Below are 23,879 nucleotides of genomic sequence, written 5' to 3' on the forward strand. Positions count from 1 at the left end.
GCTAAAGGGCGTGATTTGAAATCTGCCATCCCTGTTAACTAAAGTGCTGGATTCTGCTTTCTGTATGTATTCGAATGGTGACTTTCAGACTTACCGTGCAGGACTGTGATCGCTCAGACTACTTTATATTCCACACCCCACCTGCACTACCAAACACAGTAATGCTTGCATTGACTGTGCTTGGTTACAGTTATTGAGCAAGTCATTATCGTATCTATAATGCTGACATAGACTAGAATCAGGATCATTGAATAATGTGTTCTTTCATGGAGGATGGGCTTTTGAACTGTGATTGGTCGGGCTATCGAAAAGGCTCCTTGAAGCGATGCCATGAAGAAATTTTTCATTATTTTAAAAATAATTCTTCTTTCACTATTCATATAGACACTTTGCCACCTTAAGACTGAGATCTGGAACCTAAACAAATAATTTCCCCCTTTCTTGTGTATACGCACTGGTTTATCGCCTTACTGTTGCTTGTGAGTACTGAACTACTAGCAGAGATTTTTACCGTTAATAGAAAAAAAATCTCATTGAAGCATTTGTTTGTGGAAGCACATGGGATTTATGCAGGTCAAGTGCAGCAAACAAGGCCCAGCGGTGTCAGATGAATGTGAAAAATTGTTCAAGGTTCGTAACAGTTCTTGTGCAGAGCATCCGTACTCTGAGAGAGAGAGAGAGTGTGTGTGTTTAAAGACTGAACTTAACGATTTCTGTTCTGGCCTTCTTCTAGGTTTCTACATGTACATTGAAACGTCACGCCCGAGGCTGGAAGGAGAAAAGGCCAGGCTTCTGAGTCCTGTTTTCAGCGTAGCCCCTAAAAACCCTTATGGAGTCACCAACACAGCATATTGTTTTAGTTTCTACTATCACATGTACGGACAGCACATAGGTGAGAGGAACCCAACGATCTTGTCATTTAAATTACAGGAGAAACTATGGTTTATTAAAGGAAAAATAACACACACATCTTACCGAGAAAGGAAAGGTCAGCAGCATCCCCTTTGTACAGCACCTAACACCATGGGGTTCTGCTCCGTGACTGGGACTTCCAGGTGCTATGGTAATACAGTTTATAATAAGACATGCCAATTAACACCTTCATCGCTTTGGGCTTGTTCAGCACAGCCCACTCTTGGGGGCAGTAGAGAACCACTCCCTTCAAAGCATGGGGCAGCAACAGGAAACCCTTCTAAGTGCATGTGAATGTGGCTTTGAGAAAGGGAATTTTCAAGTATGGCAGAGAGAAAGGGCTGTAAGCACTTTGCTGGTACTACACCAGTATTTTGAGTCCCCTGCCGTGGGGAGGCGAGGGTTGGGGTCAGTTGATTAGCAGCTATAACTCTCTTCTGATGGCTGTTGCAACATCCCAGGATGGATTTCTGCAGGCTGGTCCTGGCCCTAGATGAAAAAGCAAAAGAAACAGCCCGAAGTAGGTTTTTGTTTTTTAACGCCGTACATGCCATATCTGAAGGATGCTGGTGTATCTCAGTGATAAATATTTATGTATTAAGAAGGCAGGTCTCTCTAGATCCCAGAAAACCCCATATAAGTGAACACAGCATCAGAATGTGTCTGAATGGATTTCCAGCATCAAGCTGATTTCAAGTTATTGTTGCCAAAATTTAATTTTTTGGGGCAACCCCCTCCCTCAGATGCATGTTAGTGGCTCCTTTTGGACTCTCCTGCCTACCTCCAGGTAGGATTTAGCCCTTAAATAAAGCAGAGGAGTTGAAGGAGTTTTGTTAGTTGCCACTGCATGACTAACCACTTCGAGGCAGCCCCAAGGCAGGTCTTCGTCAGACCTTTCTTCATAATGGCAAGAGATGCTGAGGCCGCATCAGGTTTACTGAGTATCAATCAAAGAAACTTAAAATCCCATGGAAACTGCTGATGGTATTGGGCAGTGAAGGATACAGTGAGGCGTATCAGTAGCCAGCATTTTCTAAGGTAATGGTAGAGTTGAGTAAGATGTCAGCTTGACATCCCTTTGGACTTCTGTCCAAAGCATCATCACATCATTGGTCTTTCCGGTGCTGCTCAGCCTAGCGTAGGGGCCATGTATCAGGGGAAGTTTCCATGTCTGCTCAATCCTTGGCTTCTCTGCTGAGACTTAACAGAAGTTTAGTGTGTGCTCATTGTGACAGGGCCAAATTCTGCCCTCAGCACAGCTGCCCAACCAGATGGCAGAGGAATCCGAGGACAACAGTTGATGGTGGTTGTAAGACGGGTAGGTTTGGTTTGGCCATTTTGAAAAACGGGTGAGTTTAGTGCTCCTCAGGATGAGAGAGAAATAATAGCACCGCTTTGAGAAAGCTCTGCCACAGCATCTCAGTCCTGAGGAGCTGTCCGTCTGCTTGTCGGGGCTTGGGTGCCTCTGGAGCCAGCCTGCCAATCACGCTACTATTGGTATAATGGCCAAGAAGGAAAAGGGATCGTATGTGGAGAAATGAGGACTGGTATGAGATTACCAAATTCATTATAATGTTAGGCTAAAGCCTAACTCCCAAGAGAAAAGCAGGCATGGAATTATGTTTGGAACTAGCAACTATGTTTCTAATCTTACTCCCAAATATACGTTGCTTTAAACTGCGAATCATATGAGAAGTTCCTGTCAGATCATACAGAATTAACCCTGAGAATGCTCACATCCTCCTGACTGCCAGTCCAACGAGGGCGCATCTACTTTGCATGTCCACCTTTTCGAGGGGTTAACGTTGATTATCCCTGGCAATACAGACAGGAGACCGTTCGTGTCTGTTGTCTCTGCGAACGGCTGCTCATGTGGGCTCTCTCCTGTGAGGTGCTGAGCTCCTGTAACTCCAGCTCCTGTTCAGTGGGAGTGTAACGTGATCGGCACTTGGCAGGTTTGGGCCACAATAATATTTTCATACGTTTGTAACTGGAACAATGAAGTGGCACACACTCTCTAAGCAGTGCCAGGGCTAAAGTGCCACAGGTTTTCACAAGTGGTGCAGTCGGTCTGGGTCCTACATCACCTTATTTCCAATCTACTTGATCGACGGCAGCCTCTCAGAGTAGTCCCGTGTTGTTGGGGGAACAAGGAATAAAGCAAAGAGGCACCAGGGTCAGTCTGTATTTATTGAAAGACTGGCAAACCAAAATAAAAACAACAGTGTACCAGAATATTGCCTGACAGTCACTATTTCAGTAAGATAGGGTCCAATGGATGCCACCGAAAAGCTAATACAGTCGTTAAAGCTTCTCCTCACCTTCAACAAGTTAGCTCAAGAGTTCCCGTGCTATAAAACCATCCGAAACATGAACTCCTCTGATCTATTTTTATGCAAAAATGTAACATGTCTCCATTGCAATTTGTTTTATCTGCTCAAGGGTCGCTTGGCTGCTCATTTTCCTGTAGGTCAGAATTGTTCTCAGTTTAAAAGAAATGTTCACCATGGGTCAATTTTTCAAAACGAGTCTTACATGCAGGACTTGTGGTGTTCTGCAAGTATGTACAGCCATGACTGGCAGCAAGTTATACATTTCAAGAATAGGGGTTTACTGCAGGTTGAATCCATCACATTTGCAAATGCATTTGGGGCTGACACAGGTAGGTGTGTGTAAATAAACTCAAGGAGCTGCCAGCTTGATCGAGATGGCCTGAACATAGCTGGTGAAGTAACGCCTGTTCTTTTAAGCAAGAATGCTCAAAGATGTAGTCCTCTTGTCATTAGTTTGAACTACATGACAGTGTTTGGTGGTCGTATGAATGATCTTTTATTTAGCATCCTCTATGGCCTAAATAATTGAGTCTTGTAATCATAGAATATCAGGGAGGGAAGGGACCTCATCTAGTCCAACCCCTTGCTCAAAGTGGGAACAATCCCTAGGCAGATTTTTATCCCAGGTCCCTAAATGGCCTTTTCAAGGATTGAACTCACAACCCTAGGTTTAGCAGGCCAATGCTCAAACCACTGAGCTATCCCTCCCCCCAGATCAGCCTGTCCTACCCACCCAGCTGTATGTCACAATCTGTATCTCCCAGCACTAGTGGATAATACATTGAAACAACATTGGTGCATTGCTTGCTATTGGCATTATTTTGGATCTTCATGAAAATTAAAATTATATGTAATAGTTTTCTTTAAACTAGCATAAATTTAAGTTCATGCTGTGACTAGTCATAGGTGGGCTGGCTTTTCTCTAATGTATCTCCAGTAGTTGTTTGGAAAGCACCCAAGCCTTAGGATACCACACTCTCTTCCTGAAGTTCTGCTCAACCTTGTACTAAACAATCCATGTCTCCCTTAACTGCTCCCGTAGCTGCAGTCCCTGGCAACTTATCTCACTCTTCTAACTGGTTGCTCCAATTTTGCTCCATTTCCCTGCCCATAAGAAAACCTCACTTAGACCCTCCTTCCTCTCCCGGTTATCACTTTAACTTCCTGCTTCCCTTCATCTCTAACATCCTGGAACATGCACCTACTGTCCTCTTCATCCCCTACAATCTGGCATGTGCCCTGAACCTGCCCACACAAAACTCACTGCACGTTGCTGTCTTTGTCTGCTCTACGGGTCTCCACTCCATAGTCATTCTTCACTACTGCTTTTAACACACTAAGCCATTCTTGTCTGCTCAAGACCTTCTCTTCCCTGGGAGCCCATAACTCTGAACTCTTCCTTGTTGACTTATGTGTCAGCATTACCTTCGGTGGATCTTCCTCCTCCTGGCTCCCCTTCCCTTTGTTCTTCAGGGTATCTCCTCACCACCCTTCTTTCCAACTACTGCACTCATCCAGTTCCCTCCCCCCACCTTCCCTAGCCCTTGGATTCTTTTCTTCCCACCCATCCACCCAACTATGAAGCCTACCAGCTTCCCATCCCAACTCTCTTTAAGCTACCATACTCCTAGCCAGGCTGAAATCTCTAATGATAGCTGTTCTTTCTGCCTAGCCTTGGAGGCTTTCTCATTTCAAATCTTGCACCCAGAACCAGTGAAGAAGGAAGCAGGAAAAGAGGAGAATTTTAGCTGAACTGGCATGAATCTTACAAGAGCTTCCCATTCAGTTTGGAGCTGGTTCTTATTTCACAAGAGCCAGGCGACCCTTCCCGCAATGCTGAGCCCTGGTTGGCTCATCTCACAGATGGTGAACATGTGTGAAACCTGCGTGACTGCTGGCCCAAACTTCCCACACAGCTTCAGAAACAGCTACAGTGGATGCCACCCCCTCGTTCTGGATGTTTGTGGGCCCTTCTAGCTGGGTTGCCCTGCCCACTGAGTGTTTGAAGAGAGACAGGGTGTCCACCGAAAGTCCATGTCTCCTCCCCACTGCTTCTCTCTCTTCCTTTCAGTTGAAAAATCAAATGCTACCGTGTTTAAAAAAAAAACAAAAAAAACTGTTCAGGCACTAAGGCACATTTCACCCAGTTTGAAGGTAAGGTGTGGGCCTGATTCTTGGTGTGCCTGTGTAACCATCAGAAGCATGGAAGCAGGAAGCACCATTTCCTGCTGCTTTTTACATATGCGCATTTCATTCCGTTGTGTGTGTGTGTGTGGTTTTTTTTAAATCTAACCTTGTGTTTTTCAAAGCAGTGAGTTGTACTAGGTACCAGAACTTTGTGTGACTTTGAGCTGTGTCATTGTGCAGGTGTCTCTCAGAAAAGAGGTCTATTTGTAAACTTAACTTGTACTTTGCATTCCCAGGGTGCTGGAGAAATTACATAATTAATGTTCCAGGGGACGTGTTTTACTCAAGGTTTTGCTGTTCTTTGCATCCCTAGAGAACGGTGGCTTTTGAGAGCTTTGACGCTGTGAACTTTTTCAAATCAAGGCAAAAACGATTTTTTTTTAAAGGCTGGTATATAAAGGACACCTCCAGCCTCCAGGCAGCAGGAGAAAGCTGTGTCTGATGGGAAGCGCATGAGAAACATGCACCGAGTCTGTGAACTTTGTGACTTCTTAAATCCTGCCAAATTCTATGTGACACTTATGATTTTGTCACTTGCAACGGCAGGAAAAAAACATGTCACGTTCCTAATCCAAGACCGAATGAATAAAGAATACCTAAGGGAGACATATGGGTGTGATGGCACCCTGGGGTACAACCTGAATCTGTGGGACCTTTGTGCTCCCTTAACTCTTCAGCCTCGACGCTCTCACACAATGCTATGCCAGTGACAAGCAGCAAAATCCCTCCAGATGCTGCGATCATTAGCATGTGGAGTCCCACCCCCAGCAAAATTCCAGGAATGCTCTTTGAGCCACCCGTGAATCATACAGAGAGAGGCACCCGCCAATCATCCCAGCCTTGCACCCCAGAAATATACCATCTTGCACTGCTCAAGTCTCCCTTGGACAGTGCAAGCTTGTTAATAAGTTTGCCACTTCAAAGGAATATAGACGTACATCAGGCTTTGTAATCCGAGCTGAGCTCCCCCAAGCACTGTAACCAAACACCCACTGTTTTAGGTAAAATATCAAACAGATTTATTAACTACAGAAAGAGAGATTTTAAGTGATTATAAGTAGCAGACCTGGAGATCAAAGTTGGTTATCTAAGAAATAAACAGACTAAGCAAGATTGGAATCAAGCAGTCTCTCACGTAACAGACGTCATGGGCAGCTCACGGTTCTTCAATACACAGACTGGGACCAATCTCCCTAGTTCAAAGTTGTTGTCTTCCAGAGGGTCTTCCAGGAGTTGAAATGGGGCCGGGGGAGGAAAGGCCAAGTGATGATTGCACAGTCCCTCTTTTATACTTTCATCCATCTGCTAGCAAGATCCTTGCCGTGACGTGGGGATCATGCAGTCCCCATTAGTCAGACAGTCCCCATCTAGGTACATGCCCTCTCCAAGCTATCTCTCAGAGAGTGGATTCTTCTTGATGGGCCATTGTCTGGCCAGTCATAGCTGCTCCTTTGTCCTTACTGAAAAGCTGGCTGTGGCATCTCCCAACCTCACAACGTACTTCAGTAGCACATATCGCAAAGCTTCATAACTTCACGTACAATGACAGCACCGACAATCCAATGGGATATTAAGGTTCAACAGATCAAGACTTTTTAAATACCTTACCAGCCAGGCATTGTACAAACCATATAATTATATGACAGTGGTGAATAAGGGGGCTCCAGGGTGCTACTTTGAGGTACAGTGTGTCACAATGGGAACGGGGCAAATGCCTAAGGGAGGGGCGGCAAAGCATCAAGACAGATTGTTACCTGTAGCAAAGAGTGTCTGCCTTGGAATCTGCACACACCTGAACACTATTTACAAAGAAACTATCTGTGCAAAAGAACCAAACTGACTAATGTTGTTACTGGGTGTTTTTGCAGGAAGCTTGAATGTTTATCTGCGGTTAAAGGGACAGACCACAATAGAAAATCCAGTATGGTCTTCAAGTGGGAATAAGGGACAGCACTGGAACCAGGCCCGAGTTAATATACACCCCACCACTTCATTTCAGGTAAGGCCGAGGAGAGTAAAGCTGTCTGGTGCATATACTGGAAATAGAGCCTTCTCTTTGACACTGATGGGGGAATCAAGCAAGTGGCCTGATTACATTTCTGCTTTTTTTTTTTTACACAGCATTTCACAGCTTCATTTCAGCTCTGAAAGCTGCTTTCTGGACAGATAATTGCTTTCCCTCTTGTAAATAGGTGCAGATCACAGAGATTAACAATGCATATTTAATGTCAGAATGCCAACCTCTCGCTGGAATAGTAACCTGTTTTCAGCTGGGAATGGTGCTATCAATTTATGTAAAACATGTTTTTTTAGCTGAGCAACTTGAATAGAAAGTTTGCTTCATGTGTAATTTGTCTGGGGACCAAGGAGCAATACACAATCAAATCCCTAGAAATTTATGTTTTCGCCACAAAAAGAGAAATTATCTCTGAATCTTTGGTAACAATTAGGTGACAAAACAGCAGCGTTCCCTGTAGAAAATTCCCGACTTTGCAAAGATACACACAGCATTCATTAGAATTGCACAGCTCGCTGCAGTTTGTCACAAACTTTGTGCTTGATTTGATCATGAGATCTGTACAGATTTCTGCAAAAAATGGGCCCAACTCTGCTATCCATACTCACGAGGATGAATGGGCCCAGTGAACTCAGTATAGCTGCTCGAGTGAGAAACTCCTCTCCCGCGTAAAAGTTGCACAAATGAACCTTATCTCTTTAAAGCTATCCTACTCGCCAAGGACGATTACGGTTCTGGGCTCCAAAACGTATGCACCTCCAAGTCTGCTAACCTGAAAACATGGATTGGCAATTACTCCTGATCCTGACCCTGAATTTTTCATTGCCAAAGTAAGGGGCAGAGATAGAAGGAAAGTTATTTGGTGCCCGTGCCCCTACTGGCTGTTCCAAACATATAAAAGGCAGCATGGAAGAGGATGGGAAGAAAACAGTGAGAGAAGGATGACCTGGAGGAGATGGTAAACCAGAAAATGTGAACGGAGCAAAGACTGTGGGGAGGGGAAGGCAGATGAGTGCCGAGATATAGCCAGGACCACACACACAAATGTGGCCCAGCAGCCCCCATGAGGGGGATGGGGCCAAACCTGAGCAACTTTGCCACCCTGGAGGTCACATGCCCGGAGCAGGGAACCAAGGCCAGCCCTGCTAGACCAGAGCTAGCACTGCAGGGTGAGTGCAGGGTAGGCACTGTGAGCTCTCTCCCCAAGGGGAGGATCTGCCCCCTGTCCCGGCCCCCCAACCTATTTACTGGGTTGCCACAGGCTGTCAATATTTACAAATGGGTCCTGAGCCCCAGAAGGCCGAGAACCACTGCCGTAGCCCCTGATTCAGCAGTCTGGCCCTGTTCAGCAGAGCACCTAGTTCCGCACTTCAGAGTTTTGCTAAAAAAGGATGAACTTCAGCACATGCTGCTAGGGAGAACTGGTTGAAATTTTTGAATGAAAACATTTTTTTTATGGAAACAGGGGTTTTGGCACTCAGAAAATTGTCGTTTCGTTTTAATGTTCAGGCTTTTTTCAGCAAAAATAAAAAGAGAAAAATGTGTTTGGTTTTTATTTTTGTGTTTATCATCTCTGGTTTTTTATCTACTTTTCTCTTTTCCAGTGGAAAAATAAAAAAGGAAGAGAAAGGAAGGGGAGGAAAGCAGATCCAAAAAACTGAAAATCGGGGGGAGGGGGGAAGAGAAACATTTTCTATAAAAAAAATAATAAATTGTGAAAATTTTTGAATAAATGAAGAATTGCTTTTTTAATAAAACCTCTGAAATGCAAATGCCTTCAAAATTGTTTTTTGAACTTTAGTTTTCATTTTTCACTAGCCAGATTTAAATATTTTGCTGAATGAGGTGAAGGACTATTTGATTTTTTCATGGATGTTTTTTGATCTATTAATCTTCCCTGTCACATGGTATGTAACTTTGCAGTCAGTATGCCTAGCTCCCATTGTCACAATGTTCATTTCTGGCATGTTAGTAGAAACTGACCCTGAACTTGCTTTCCAGGTGCATTTTACATTACAGTGTTTTAAAGTGAGAGTCTCAAAAATCACATGACTCTGGGGGCTGGTGCTTTAAGAAATATTCCAAACAACAAAAAGAGTTGTCGATATTGGTTCCTCCTGTTCATAATGATTTATCTACGTTTTTATAAAGTTACTTTTCATTTTGATATCTGCACAGTGATTAAAGGAGCATCTCATTGCTGCATTCCCCAAAAAGAGAAGCCATTGGACCCAGTCTTGGTAGCAGCATACCTCACCTTCCTTCTATTTCTTTCAAAGCAGGAAGATATTCTCTGCCTGCCTATCCCACTGTGCTACTAACTTCTAATTACCCCCTGACCTTTCAGCATTCTTATGCCAAAATGTGGACAGAGAGGCATCACAGAAATATTTACTACTCATTTAAGCAAGATCTGTATCCAGTCAGTTCACAAGTTTTGTGGTTGTTTATAGTTAAATTTAAGGGGAGTGAACTGAAACGAATCTTTGTCTGTGGTAAACGGTATCCTCTGACACAGAAATTAAAACTTGTTAATGGGTTAATTTATTCCTAGATTTCTTTTACATTTTCCCAATCCACATATCCAATACCGAAGCCTTGCTGGTGAAGAGATTATGAAGGGATTATGAATGCTTAGAACCAGTCTTTATGTAATGCTTATTCTGCCTGTTAAATAACCTGCAGAAGAGCTCTGTGTGGCTTGAAAGCTTGTCTCTCTCACCAACAGAACTTGGTCTAAGAAAAGGTATTACCTCACCCACCGTGTCTCTCAAATAACCAAATACTTTATGTAATGGTAAGTAAAATGAGAATAGAGCATATAAAAATGAAACACTAGCTGCTGTCTGCATCATAACAGCTCTCAAACCGCATTTCAGTAGGGACAGTGTGACCAACATTACTGTAACTTCCTTGAAGTCTTCTTACTGCTGCTTTCGAGCTCCTTGCTGCAATACGTTGCATAGTTTGGCGCACACAAAGAGCTGTTTCCAAAATGGTTCTTTTAGCTGGAAGAACTTCAAGCATTGAATAGGATGCGGTTAAGGACACAATCTTCCTGATCCTCAGCTGCTGTCACTAGTCGTCCCTGGATGTAAATCAACATAGTGCCTTTAAACTGGGGATAGTCATTGAAGTCTGTGGAGCTACCAAACTACCCTGGCTGAATATCATCTTTATTGTCTAATTTTTTTTCGGTGGCTGCTATGAAGGATGCCCTATGGCAGAACCGCCTCCGTTTCTGTATCTCCAATAGTGGATGTTCAATGGAGTTACCCATGCCTGACAAACATAATCCTTCGAATAACCTCTCATCCCACGCAAGTACCCCAAGGCCCATGTCTTCAAATGTGGGTGCCCCAAGTTAGGCCTCGAAACCCATATGTAAATTTGTAAGTATTGATTTTCAGCGAGGCCGAGCACCTGCCGTTCCCATTGATTTATAAATCCTTTCTCCCATGTTTGAAAATTAGTCTCCTTCCTTTAGGAGTTGATATATGGACTTCGGTGCCTAATTTTAGGCAACCACGTTTTACTCCTGGGGGCATTCTTCACCAAAAAATTTAAAATTCTGCACATAATATGTTAAAATTCTGCAAAATTCTGCAAATTATAGTGTCAAAATAACACTACATAATCACGCCAGTTTCCGTTATTTTGGTAATTATTTCAAAATACCTGTCAGCAACTCTGTCTGTAACAATACAGGCACACAAATTCCCCCGGAAGCAGAAAGTTAAGGAAACCCCTATGACAACCCAGTTCCTGTGTCTCTGCCCCCTTCCCCTCCCCAGATCCCAGCTGCAGGGCCCCCCTTACTCAGATACCCGAACAACCGCCCCCCCCCCCCGAGCCCAGCCATGCCCCGCCCAGCCCAGACAACCACCCCTTCCCCCCTCATTGAGAGCCAGGGCCTACCTTCCCTTAGACAGATTTGTGACTTTCTCAGGTCTGGTCTGGGCAATTGAAGGGATTCCTCAGAACACACTAAGGAATTGTCTTCAGCTCTTGGGGCACATGGCAGCTTGTACCATTGTGACTGATCATGCAAGGCTACACCTCTGCTTTTCCAGGATTGGCTCAATATGACCTATTCGCCATAGGACAACAGGTGATGTTTCCTCCACAAGGGAGGAATTCCCTAAACTGGTGGAAAGACCAACCCAACATCTGCGCAGGCCTTTTGGTCATCCAGCTCCATCAGTAACTTTAACAACAGACATGTCACTGTTGGGATGGGGATCTCATCTCAGTGCCCTCATGACTCAAGCAGGCGATTAGCTCGTGAAACCAGTCTCCACATAAATCCCTTGGAGCTCGGGGCTGTCAGGAATGCCTGCCTTCATTTCCTACCCCTCGTCGGCGGCAAATTAATCAGGGTCATGACTGATTATCTTCTATCTTGGAGGAAGGGTCTGCACTGTGCATTTCCTTCAACACCACTGATACTAAAGGTGATGAACAAAATCAGTCAGGACAGTGCCAGCGTTTTCCTTATAGAGCTGACCTGGCCAAGACAAGCTTGGTACACTTACCTGCTTCACCTGTGTGTCCAACTGTCGCTTAAGCTCCCAAACCTCATCTCCTCTTGCAGGATGTGGGTCATGTGCCACAGTCCAGCCTAATGTGTCTTCACTTCAGGGCATGGTTCTTCATTGGTTTCCAGGGTCAGAATTCTCCTGCTCTGCAGAAGTGCAATAGATGTTATGGAACACTAGGAGGTCAACCTATATTCGTTACCTGCAGAAATTTAAGAGATTCTTCCATTGGTGTTCTTGCCGCTGCCTCCTGCCTGAATCTGTGACACTTCTAGTCATCCTGGATGATCTAGATGTTGGATCTGAAGAAATCAGAGTTATCACTTAGTCTGATTAAGGTCCATTTGGCTGCAATATCAGCCTTTCATCCTCTGGTAGAATGATTTATCCATATTTGCTCACCCAGTATCATCTAGGCTTATTAAAGATTTCAGGAATCTCTACCCCCAGATTAGAGACCCTACTCCAACCTCAGACCTCAACCTGGTACTCAAATACCTGATGAGGCCTCCATTCAAACCATTTTTAATAGCCATCATATTGGCCTGTAGGTTTGGGGAGATTGATGGCAGATCCCCCTCTTTACAGTTTTATTTAAGGACAAAAGGTCTTTACATCAAAACCCTGAATTCTTACCTAAAGTTTTATTGGAGTTCCATCTTAACCATTCCATTTATCTACCAGTGTTTCTTCCGAAGCCACATAGATCTCTGCAGGAGTCCTGTTTTCATATATTGGATGTTAAAAGGGCTTCGGCTTCCTACTTAGATAGGACCAAGCATTTTCAAAAGTCACCCGGGCTGTTCATCTCTTTCGCGGATAGATCCAAGGGGTCCATGATCTCTGCTTAGAGACCATTGAGATGGCTATCTGGAGGTATTATCATTTGTTATGGTGCTCTTCCTCCCCAGCAGGTGATAGCACAATTGATCACATCACAGGAAACACCTACATCATTACTTAAGAACGGCTACCTGGGCCTCATACGCTTTCAAAATATTACATTTTAGTCCATGCCAATCTGATGCAGCATTTGGTACTTCAGTACTGTCTTCAGTTATAGACTCAATTCCGAAGCACCCTCCTCCCTCTGGGGGTATTGCTCAGAAGTCACCTGAAGTGGAGGGGACCACTCAAAAAAGAAGAGGAAGTTATTCACCTTGTGCAGTACCTGGGGTTCTTCAAGGTGTGTCCCCCTGTGGTGCTCCACCACCCGCCCTCCTTCCCCTCTGCTTCAGACTGTTCTCTACGGGATATGAAAGAGGTGGAGAAGGAATTGAAGGCGATTTGCCCAAGCATGCCTACATAGCCCTGGTGTCTGGCATGAGGCGGCAGAGGGAATATGTACAGGCCAAACTGCTAATGGAAACTCTCCAATCAAGGGCTCGAGAAGCACATGCGCACGTGAAGTGGAGCACCTATAGGGACTCATATCTCAAAAAACAGCAGTTACTGTGTTCATGTCTGTCGTAGAGTTTTATATTGCCACCCATCACCGTATGTGAATGCCTTTCATGTAATATCCATTCCTGGTGGGCTTCATTGTTCTCTCTTTTTAGATTAAAACTCTGTTAAGAGTCTTTTTGTTTGTTCATGAGTTAGCTCGTTTTGTTGGTTGATTTGTTTTTTACAGGGGTTTTTTTATTTGTTATATGAAAAAAAACCAGACCCAGGAAGACAAGTACAAGACATGTCGTATTTATGGCTGTGCCGAATGTTTCCATCTCAACTTTTTTCAAGGGAAACATTTTCCACTAAATGTAAATTTTCACAGAAAGTGCTTGCTTTTCTTGAAAATGTTTAGTTGGAAAACCTAAACAGTGAACCTTTTCAGTTTTTGACACCTCCCTCCCCCCAAAATTGCAATGTCCAAAGTTTAAATGCTCAGTTAGTGGTTGCATCTGTTTTAAGGTGACTTTGTTTTGCACCTGGGCAACCTGTGTCAACTAGCATTAACGGCTTTTTGCAGTATTGTAGCCCTGTTGGTCCCAGTACATTAGAGAGACAAGGTGGGAGAGGTGATATCTTGTATTGGACCAACTTCAGTTGGTGAGGGAGGCAAGCATTTTAGCTTACACAGAGCTCTTCTTTAGGTGACTTGAGGTGCTCTATATAATTCCAAAACTTGTTTCTCTTGTCTTTCACACAACACACAGTCAACCTGCGGAACTCCTTGCCAGAGGATGCTGTGAAGTCCAAGACTATAACAGGGTTCAAAAAAGAGCTAGATAAATTCATGGACGATAGGTCCATCAATGGCTATTAGCTAGGATGGGCAAGGATGGTGTCCCTAGCCTCTGTTTGCCAGAAGCTGGGAATGGGTGGCAGGGGATGGCTCACTTGATGATTACCTGTTCTGTTCATCCCCTCTAGGGCATGTGGCATTGGCCACTATCAGAAGACAGGAGACTGGGCTACATGAACGTTTGGTCTGACCCAGTTTGGCCGTTCTTATGTTCTCACCAACAGGAGTTAGTCCAATAAAAGATATTACCTCACCCATCTTATCTCCCTAATTTACTGCTTTGGAAGTTATCCAAAGCCAGGCAAGATTTCATCCTTCCAACATCTAATTAGGCTTATAAACCTCTGTTGTGATTTAGTCCAGAATAATGAGCATGATTCATTTAATTCTTCAGAAACAAATGGATATTTTACACTAAAGGATGTATCTGTCAATAAATAAACAAATAGGATGCGCGTGCACACAAATAACATGAATTGTAGTGCCTGGAACAGACTGACAGACTGTGAAAGATGGACAGGCTGCTCTGGGGAATGAAATGCTTTGTTTCACCACAGAACAGGTACAGCACAGGGGTTGCCCAAGGCAAGCAGTTAAGCTGCTTGTCATGTGCCTCAGCTAGAGTGGATGGGCCATCTCTAGGGTAATAGATGTGGCTTAGTTTTCATTCCCATCAGTCCATGTCCTCTCCACTTAGCCCCCGACAAGGATGCCAGACAAGGTCAGGGTCCCATTCTGCTGGGCTGTACCATCACAAGTTTAGACTTGAAATTAGACGAAGGTTTCTAACCTCAGAGGAGTGAAGTTCTGGAATAACCTTCCAAGGGGAGCAGTGGAGGCAAAAGACATATCTGGCTTCAAGACTAAGTTTGATAAGTTTATGGAGGGGATGGTATGGTGGGATAGCCTAATTTTGGCAATTAATTGGTGTTTGACAATTAGTGCTAAATATGCCCAATGGCCTGTGATGGGATGTTAGATGGAGTGGGATCTGAGTTACTACAGAGAATTCTTTCCTGGGTGTCTGGCTGGTGAATCTTGCCCACATGCTCAGGGTTTAGCTGATTGCCATATTTGGGGTCGGGAAGGAATTTTCCTCCAGGGCAGATTGGCAGAGGCCCTGGGGGGTTTTCACCTTCCTCTGCAGCGTGGGGCACGGGTCACTTGCTGGAGGATTCTCTGCATCTTGAAGTCTTTAAACCACGATTTGAGGACTTCAGTGGCTCAGACATAGGTCAGGGGGTTGTTACAGGAGTGGGTGGGTGAGATTCTGTGGCCTGCGTTGTGCAGGAGCTCAGACTAGAAGATCATAATGGTCCCTTCTGACCTTAAAGTCTATGCGTCTATGAGAGTCTATATGAGATGATCCCTTTTTTCATTATTTTGACTTTCGGCTACTAGAAACAGGCTGAGAACATCATCATCTTAGACCCAAATGAAATGTTGGCAATAAACTTCAAAGCTGGCTACAATTGTTACTTGGGCTTTGGGAATAAAAGAGGGGCCCAAGAAGACTTAGGGCTTGTCTACACTGGCACTTTACAGCGCTGCAACTTTCTCACTCAGGGGTGTGAAAAAACACACACACACCCCCTCCGAGCGCAGCAAGTTTCAGTGCCGTAAAGCGCCAATGTAAACAGTGCACCAGGGCTGGGAGCTACGCCCCTCGTGGAGGTGGGTTTATTTTAGAGCACAGGGAGAGCGCTCTCCCAGCACTCTGTCGCGACTACACAAGCCACGTTAAAACACTGCCATTGCCAGCACTTTAACATTGCCAGTGCAGACTAGCCCTACGGATATAAGAGGAGCCCCACGGCAGCATTTCTTCCAATTAAGGATGGTCTGAACATCCACATTTAGATCCAGGTTGAAATCTTGCCCAAGTTTGGGGGCGTTCGGACTTGGGATTTTGATTGGGCTGGTTTCTACTTCTATTCAGGAGTCTCTCCAGGGAAGTACGCCCAGCCTGGCATCTATTGGAAAAAGCAACTAAAAGCTAAATTCCCTTTGAGACTCCCTGGATCGATGGGACAATATAAAGAATAGTTTCCATTTTACTTGTCAAGAGAGTAAAGTGGCCTTCAGTATATTTGTAAGCCTTGCTATTCTTCTGCTAAATGCAGCATTTCTAACAACAGCTGTGTAAAATTACATGGACACGGATAATAGCTTTTGCTAGAGACTGGTAGGGGATTGTGATCATCTGGCACATCCTGCAAGTAACTACGAGCTACACACTAGACTGTGCTTCATGCATTGCCAATACTCTTCTGCGATTTGTTTTGAGCCAGTGGCCAGCCTGACTAATAGGGAACCATCTTTGAAACCTATGCAGCTTCTTGCCAAAAGCAGATTTTAATTAAATGCAACCTATTGTATGTTTGTTTATAGAGCTCTTGGTGTCTTGAAGCAGAGCTTGTCCTAACCAGGAGAGATTTGATTTTAAATCCGGTTGATAGGTTCTGTACAGTCTGCCAAGAGAGGGAGAAAAGAGGAGAAAGATATTTTCCTTTCAAGCAGAATACTTTCTAGTATCAGTGTTAGAGTGGGGAAAATGTGATGAGAGGATAATTACTGGAAACACTGTTTTCAGACAGTGGGCTAAAAATGGAAAACCTTGCTGTTTTCCCAATTACTGCTCCTGGTTACACTAATGCCTGCCTTGTTACAGTAATTAACCTACAATATCACACTTCAGTAAAATGACGATGGAGTCATCCACTACAAATGTGCTGCTTTCAAGTTTATTTAGCATTGCGTGCACAGAACTTGCCGTGTGACTTATGGCGCATCAGTCAGCTTTCAAATACATCCCCAAGCCCTGCCTGTCAATAGCCTAGAGAGCAAATTTGGCTTAATAAACGTAGGGCATGTGTCTACTGCTGAGGGCATGAGTACTGCAATCAAGTCTAATAAAGAAAGTAAAATCTGCTTCTGCACAGCATAATGTCTTGTGATCTGGTATTTTGACACATCGTAGTGCTTGAATATTATTTATACGGTTGTGCCCATCCAGGCCTGGTGCCGAGCACATCTTGCGCGATGCAGTGCACTGTTTCACTGGAAACTGAGGACTTGCTGGACATTTGTAATGAAAGCTGCACATTCTCATTGCATAACACTGACTGAACTGTATTAATTAGCAAAGAAAAGATGGAACCTGTCAAAAGAACTCAATCCTGTGCCCCATTAAATCACTGGTAAGACTGCTGCTGAAATCAATGGCAGCAGAATCCGGCTAAGTGTTCTCTAGACATCTGTACTGTAACTAGATTATTACTCAATGTAATGAATTACTCCACATAGAATTAAACGTCTACCCCAAGAGTTAATTTCTGTAGCAGTGCCACAGTGTTTCCATATGATGTTTCATGCGTATGTTGTAGTCGATGAAAGTTTAAAACTTGTCATCTCTGTTAACTGAAAGCACTTCAAAAGGATAGCAGTGTGAATTCGATTCCTTGCAAAATAGGTCTTGCATAATTCCCTTCACCTCTACAGAAAGACTTTGAAGTTTGCTATTGAAGACATTTTCTCATGGTTCTACAGTACTGTAGTAATCCATCATTAATACCTGGCATTATGGTAAATATTAGTAACTACCTCGCTACACGCCAGACATCTCCAAACGGGGATAATTTTCCTCTCCAGCTGAAGTAATACAGCTTTCTGCCTCTAACTGTCTCACAAAGTTGCTGTCTTTTTCCTCAACCACTTACTTTCCTTGGTTGGAGCTTACCATTCTCGTATTCTGAGAACACACTAGACCAAGTCTGATTTTTTTTCTCAAGGTGCCCTGAAAACAAGGGGTAACATCTACACTGGAGAGGTGCTAACCATCACAAGGATGGGAGTAGCCTCTCACTATTCATCTTTGAGCTAGGATCTGCTCGTTTCTTTCGCCAAAGCAGTAACAGGAAGTGCTGTTGCCACCTGGTGCTTTCCTGAGAGACCAGTATCCAGCCATGCCATGATGGACATATACCCCAATAAGCAGTGGTGTTGACATAATGTCAGTCATGTCCTCCAGTGACGTGCAATGAATATTTTCTCAAGCTTGTCTCAGTGAGAAAGCCATCGGCCAAATGGAATCTGGCAGAACCCCAGAGTGGGTGAATGAGTGTCCAGGTGACTCTCTGGAATCTCTCAGTAGGAAGGGCTAAATACAACACCAGTCTGTTCCATAGGTTCTCTGAGACTGGGGCTAATGACCACCAGGGGCAGGTTGCAAACAGGTGCCAGGGGGTTAAGACCACCCTGTCCTTTCCATATGGCTGAGTAGAAAGGGGATCCCAGCTAGATCCCAGCTAGATGAGATGGGTGTCGCCGTATGGAAATGGGTGGAACCGCTTGGGGAAAATGGAGAACCACTGATCTCCTCTTACCCAGGAGCTTCTTTGGACTCTGTCTAATTGACGCACCCTCATGTCTTCCCCGGAACATGGTCAAGTGCAGTAATAAGTTGTAATGCCAAGAGACCTCCCACAGAAGGGCAAACTCATGTTTAAGCCTGTTGTATAGCTAGCTAACGCCTTCCTTTTTTCATGGCTCATTATCTGAAATGCCTTTACTGTCTGGGGCCAGACTACCATCATGCCTTTATTTCTAGAGTGCCGCCCATTGAGGGACGCAGGTGCTATGCAGCCGACGAGCAAATGTCCAGTCTTGGGATGACATGCTGTGCTGCCATTGGCTGTTGCTGACTTTTGTTTGGTTGGTTTGTGGGGGGACAGAGTTGCTCCCTGGGACTAGTCACTGGTGTTGGGATGAGGCTCCTCGAAGACAGGCTAGCCCTACATGCTGTTCCAGGCCTGCTGTATACTTGTAAACAAAGCAAGTTACAGTTAACATATGCCCAGACTCTACACTAATGATTTCTCCTTTACTGGGTTGCTGACCTGCAAGTACAACAGATGTGTGTACATGATTGAAGGCACATAGAGAGTAATTAACTACAGCTCTTTAATACCACATTAATTTCTGTCCATGAATAGAGCTGAATATTTTCTATGTGTCATGAATTCCCTGTATTGTTAATTGTCTCATATTTATTTTTTGCAGCTCATTTTTGAAGGGATCCGAGGTCCTGGCATAGAAGGTGATATTGCTATTGATGATGTATCGATTGTGGAAGGAGAGTGTATGAAAGCAGACCAGCCAGCCAACAGTAAGTGGGTCCTCCAGACAGTGTGATGAGCTGTCTAGATACTTATACCGCTCCCCATCCCTGTAAATGCGAGCCACGTTCTAAACCAGACCCTGTGGTGCAGAAAGCAAAACAAAACGTTACCCAGTGAAGATGGAGATGTTTAAAGATTTTCTTGGAACCAAAATCTGGAGCCAAAATATCTCTAGTCAAATATGAAAATGCATGATATTTGTTTTTTAAATGTAATGGCAGCAAAGAGAAGGAAAACCAAATGGGAGTCAGGCAGGCCAGGACCATGAAATTGTACTCTGGTGTGTAGCTAGAGGGCATGTATGTATGTATATAATGGCACTGGTCTATATTAAAGGAATACTAGTTCTCCACATATAGAGCCAGATTCTGATAGCCACTGTCCCATTGCTCCGTGCCTTACACTATAGGTCTTTATTTGAAGTCAGTGGAACTGTTTGTGGAGTAAGGTACAACTGTACTGAAGTCAGGATATCAGAATCTGTTCCCTAAACCGTAGACATTTGGATATTAATAACGTACTTAATTTTAAAAGTGTATAGATCTCCTTTTCTTTTACAATTAATAAACATTATATATGTGTGCGTGTGTTTGTGTCTGTGTGCACGTATATATTTATTTGTTTTATTATTATTATTATTATTATTATTATTATTATTATTATTATTATATATAAAAATCTCCATTATCCTACTGATAAATCTGACTGAATAAAGAGAGGGAAGGAGAGAGAGAGAGAGATGGGTGTATGGGGATGGATGGATGGATGGCTAGATAGATAGATAGATATTTCAGGCACACATCTATGCTAAAAGAATTTTAAGGTTGCAAAGCCAAACACTCAAAAGTTAGGAAATTCCCAAATGTAGGTTGCCTGTGAAACCTTAATTCATCCCCCACACACAGATTACTTTGTAGATAGGTTTTATGATAAAGTCTTTAATTATATGATCACTTACTATTTTTCTCACAGGACCTCTGCCTTATTCAGTGCCCAGGATTGACCTCGGTCCCCTTATTTATCAATAAATATCATCCAGTTATCCCAACAATGCTGGAAGCTTGGTGGAAGTGGGGAGCCTGGCCAGGGGGCGTGGCCTTGGGGGGAAGAGGCAGGGCAGGGGCGGGGCTACTGAGAGGGACCGGGTCTCTTGGCAAGCATTGGGAAGAGACTGGCACCATCAGCAGGGGCTAGATTTTGCAGCGGGGCAGCCACTTACCTCCTCCGTCGTGAAGCGCAGTCCTGCCGGCGCCACTCTGCTTCTGCCCAAGGCAACGCAGCCTCCTTCCCCCCAAACTATGCCCATGTTAAAAAGCAGGCAGGCATGGCCCTCGCGCTTTTAAAAGTGTGGGGGGGAAGGGAGGTGGTGCCAGCACCCGTGAGTTATCCTGTCCCCCAGCCTCTGCATTTCCATATGGGAACTTTCAATCTGTGCAGTGTCAGTGTGCCATTTACCCTGATGTGGTAAACTCTTGATTATCTGCTCGTTAATTCTATTTTTTTCTCCCCCACTCTTTGTAGATTTACGAGCAGGTGCTGTTGGGACATTAGCACATATATGGCTTTTTCCAGTGATCCTCCTCATGTCTGTCTTAAGTCATCAAAGGTGACCTTATCCTGGCAGAGGCTATGAAAGATTCACCAGGCATTGGCATGAAGAAAGAGTCTTTGTAAAATGGACATTTAAAAACAAACTACCAAAGATTCCTCCACTGACTGACTCAAAACATTAAAATAAATAAATAAAAATTAAAAAAAAAAAAAGCACTGGGGATAAAAGGCATCATGGGAGCGTAACTGACTCTGAACCACATATGAAAAGCGATCTGGCGTAAAAGAGACCCTCAGGTGCTTTTGTGGTCTATAAGAAATACGGCATCATCTGGTTGAACTCTGAAAAAAAGACCTATAGAAATCCTTGTCAAAGCACAAAGTCATGGCTGGTTTTGTTTCAAATGAATAGTTTGCTTGTTACCATGGAAACCTAATGGCCTGCCAAAAAAAGCGAGAGAGAGAGAGAAACAACACCTCACTGTAAACAGGGTATATGAAGAGCTGGCGTTTATTTTCCCTTCAAGAAGGTTTTTAGTATAGAATTCAATAAATGTAGGCCCTTTCACCTTTGGGTGTCACCTCCCCTAGAGAATAACCCTCGAGCAAAGATGTTTAAGACATTTATGTTTCATTTCCTCATGGCTATGCTAGATAACTGTATGCTGTCTCCTTTTGCATGCATTACTATCCAGGGTGTGTAACCTGGGCTTACATATGACACAGGCTTATCCGAGTTTGCTTGCAGCCACTTCAACACCTTTCCTCCCCAACGAAGTCATCTGTCCTAATGAAGTGAAGAAACCAAACCACCGTCTTTTATAAATTGCCATGGAAACCAAGTGCCTTCAATGAAACAAGCCTGATTAAAAAAACAAACAAACAAAATCAACACAGAAGCTTGCACTGCTAAAATGTGGTTTGTGCAAACTATTTTCTAAACAAACCACAGAGCCTAAGTGTGCAAACAGCAGGCAAGGGAACAAAGCCGCTTCTGGAGAAGGATGGACCTAAGTTGCTGCGTAAGACCCTTTCCGACGAGATGTTCCAGACAGCCATGGCCTTTCAGCTTATTATCCATTAGAAAATAGCTTCCATTGGTCGTGGAGATGGGAGCAGCACTTTTTTTTTTCCAGATGATCAAGTGGGTCAACCAGAGAAAAAGGTTGTTAAGATGTACTTAGCGCAGCAGGTGGTAAAACACAAAAGGGATTTTCTTACTCTAACCTCCATTTGAAAAGAAATTGGCCCGAGCTTTAGAGAGACGAGAAGGTGTGTGTGTGCGATTGCAGTGCATACAAAATAACACAAAAAGGGGGCCGCCAACACAAAGGGGGCCTGCAAATCTGGCTTTATTCAAAACACGGATGGTATAATGCCTCTGCCCGTTAGTCAGACTCTGTGCAGATTGTGAAATATTATTTTATTATTTTAGCATAATTAAAAAAGACACTTTTACAAAAAAAAAAAAAAAAAACTGTAAAAATGATTTTGAGCTACCTGAGTACCTACCATACCTTTAACCGGCCAGTTTTCCAATGCATTGTAAATTTCCCTTATACAGTGGGTTATGAAAATTTGAAAACCTTTTTCCTTAAATTATCTCAGCTTTTAACTTCATTTAAAAAAAGACTTTTGTCTAAAGATGATGATTATTTTATTATATGTTCAATGCCCTAGGATTAAAAAAACTGATATGCAAGTAATTGGGTTACAAATATTAAAAACAACGACAAAATATAACATTTGCAAATATTAATATAAAAAGCACAACAAGATGCAGTAAAACAATTACAAGGCTTGATTTTTTTTTATTCTGTAGAAAAATGTTTGTGCAAATTCAGTAATTCAACTGAAGAGAGAATTTTACAGCTATGTTCAATAAAGCCTCTTTCCAGGTAAGGTATTCTAAGTGGTATGCGTGTTTGTTGCTCTATGTGCACTTATTCATGAAAAGGGCTTAACCGAGAGTCGCTTTCTTGTGTCGTAATCTGTCATTGTCTGAATCCATAATACTACATGACGTTCAGGGACAGGGATTTTTCCAAGGGCACTGCTAACTATCTATTTGTAAGTGATTTCACTTGTTTGTAATACACTGGTCCTATGGGAGTGCCCCAGTTGGAGTCCACTTGGAAGTCAAGTGGGAGTTCTGAGCATGGATTGACTGTGAGGTTGGGGCCTTATATGCTTTTAAATAAGACATTTCCAGCTAGCAAGCATCAGCATTAATGAAGGACGGGAGAGCAATAAAAACTTGCACTTGGTATCTTTTGATGTTCAGAGCAGTACTAATAACGCCAAAGTAGTGACATATCACCGGAGAGACTTTTTCTCCCCATATTTTTGGCCTGGCTGTCTTTGGAGAGAGCCTGTCTTGCAAGATTTCCAACCCTGTTTCCAGAAACATTATCACGCCCATCTGAACCTTTTGCAGTTCCCCCATCATTAATGTTTAGGGACTGTATGTCAGCTGCCATCGTGAAAGCAATACGACTCACATTTGGTCATTTTTCAGTAAGAGCACCAGCTTCAGTGGTCCTCTCATCAGAGAGGTCGCAAACACTTCCCAGGGCTGTCCCTGAAGACTGGCAGCAGAGGGACCTGAGACTGGACTGGTATCTCAGCTAGTACCAAGGGAGCTATCCAGATTCATATCAGCTGAGGATCTGGCATGTTGTTCTGGTTTATCCTTCACACTAGATTGCTGTCAATTCTTTTGCTGTTTTGTTTTATAAAATCCAGACTGTTTTGCTCTGTGTAGATTGACTGTGCTCCTTTAAAAGTAAAACATGCACCATTCCCTTTATGTTTGCTACTTTTCTTCTAATTCATGACTGCTAAAACCAGACCAAAATAAAACTGAAATCTGGAGGCCTGTTCTTCAGCACAGGGAAGCAGAAGCATCCTGGAAGC

The 23,879-nt window shown here is 43.6% G+C and overlaps 1 protein-coding gene across 2 annotated transcripts in view; it reads left to right on the forward strand.

The window, feature by feature from the left end:
* The window catches only part of MDGA2 (MAM domain containing glycosylphosphatidylinositol anchor 2), a 631,070-nt gene extending 608,621 nt beyond the window's left edge, over window positions 1-22,449 (forward strand). For both annotated transcript variants that reach the window (XM_008171632.4, XM_008171633.4), the window contains exons 14-17: window positions 734-892; window positions 7,301-7,431; window positions 19,294-19,399; window positions 20,934-22,449. In XM_008171632.4, the coding sequence (XP_008169854.1) occupies window positions 734-892; window positions 7,301-7,431; window positions 19,294-19,399; window positions 20,934-21,022 (485 nt within the window). In that variant the 3' untranslated portion in view covers window positions 21,023-22,449. The remainder of the gene's footprint in view (window positions 1-733; window positions 893-7,300; window positions 7,432-19,293; window positions 19,400-20,933) is intronic.
* The last annotated feature ends 1,430 nt before the right edge of the window (window positions 22,450-23,879 follow it).

The sequence above is a fragment of the Chrysemys picta genome, chromosome 4 (assembly GCF_011386835.1).
Source record: "Chrysemys picta bellii isolate R12L10 chromosome 4, ASM1138683v2, whole genome shotgun sequence".
NCBI lineage: Eukaryota > Metazoa > Chordata > Testudines > Emydidae > Chrysemys > Chrysemys picta.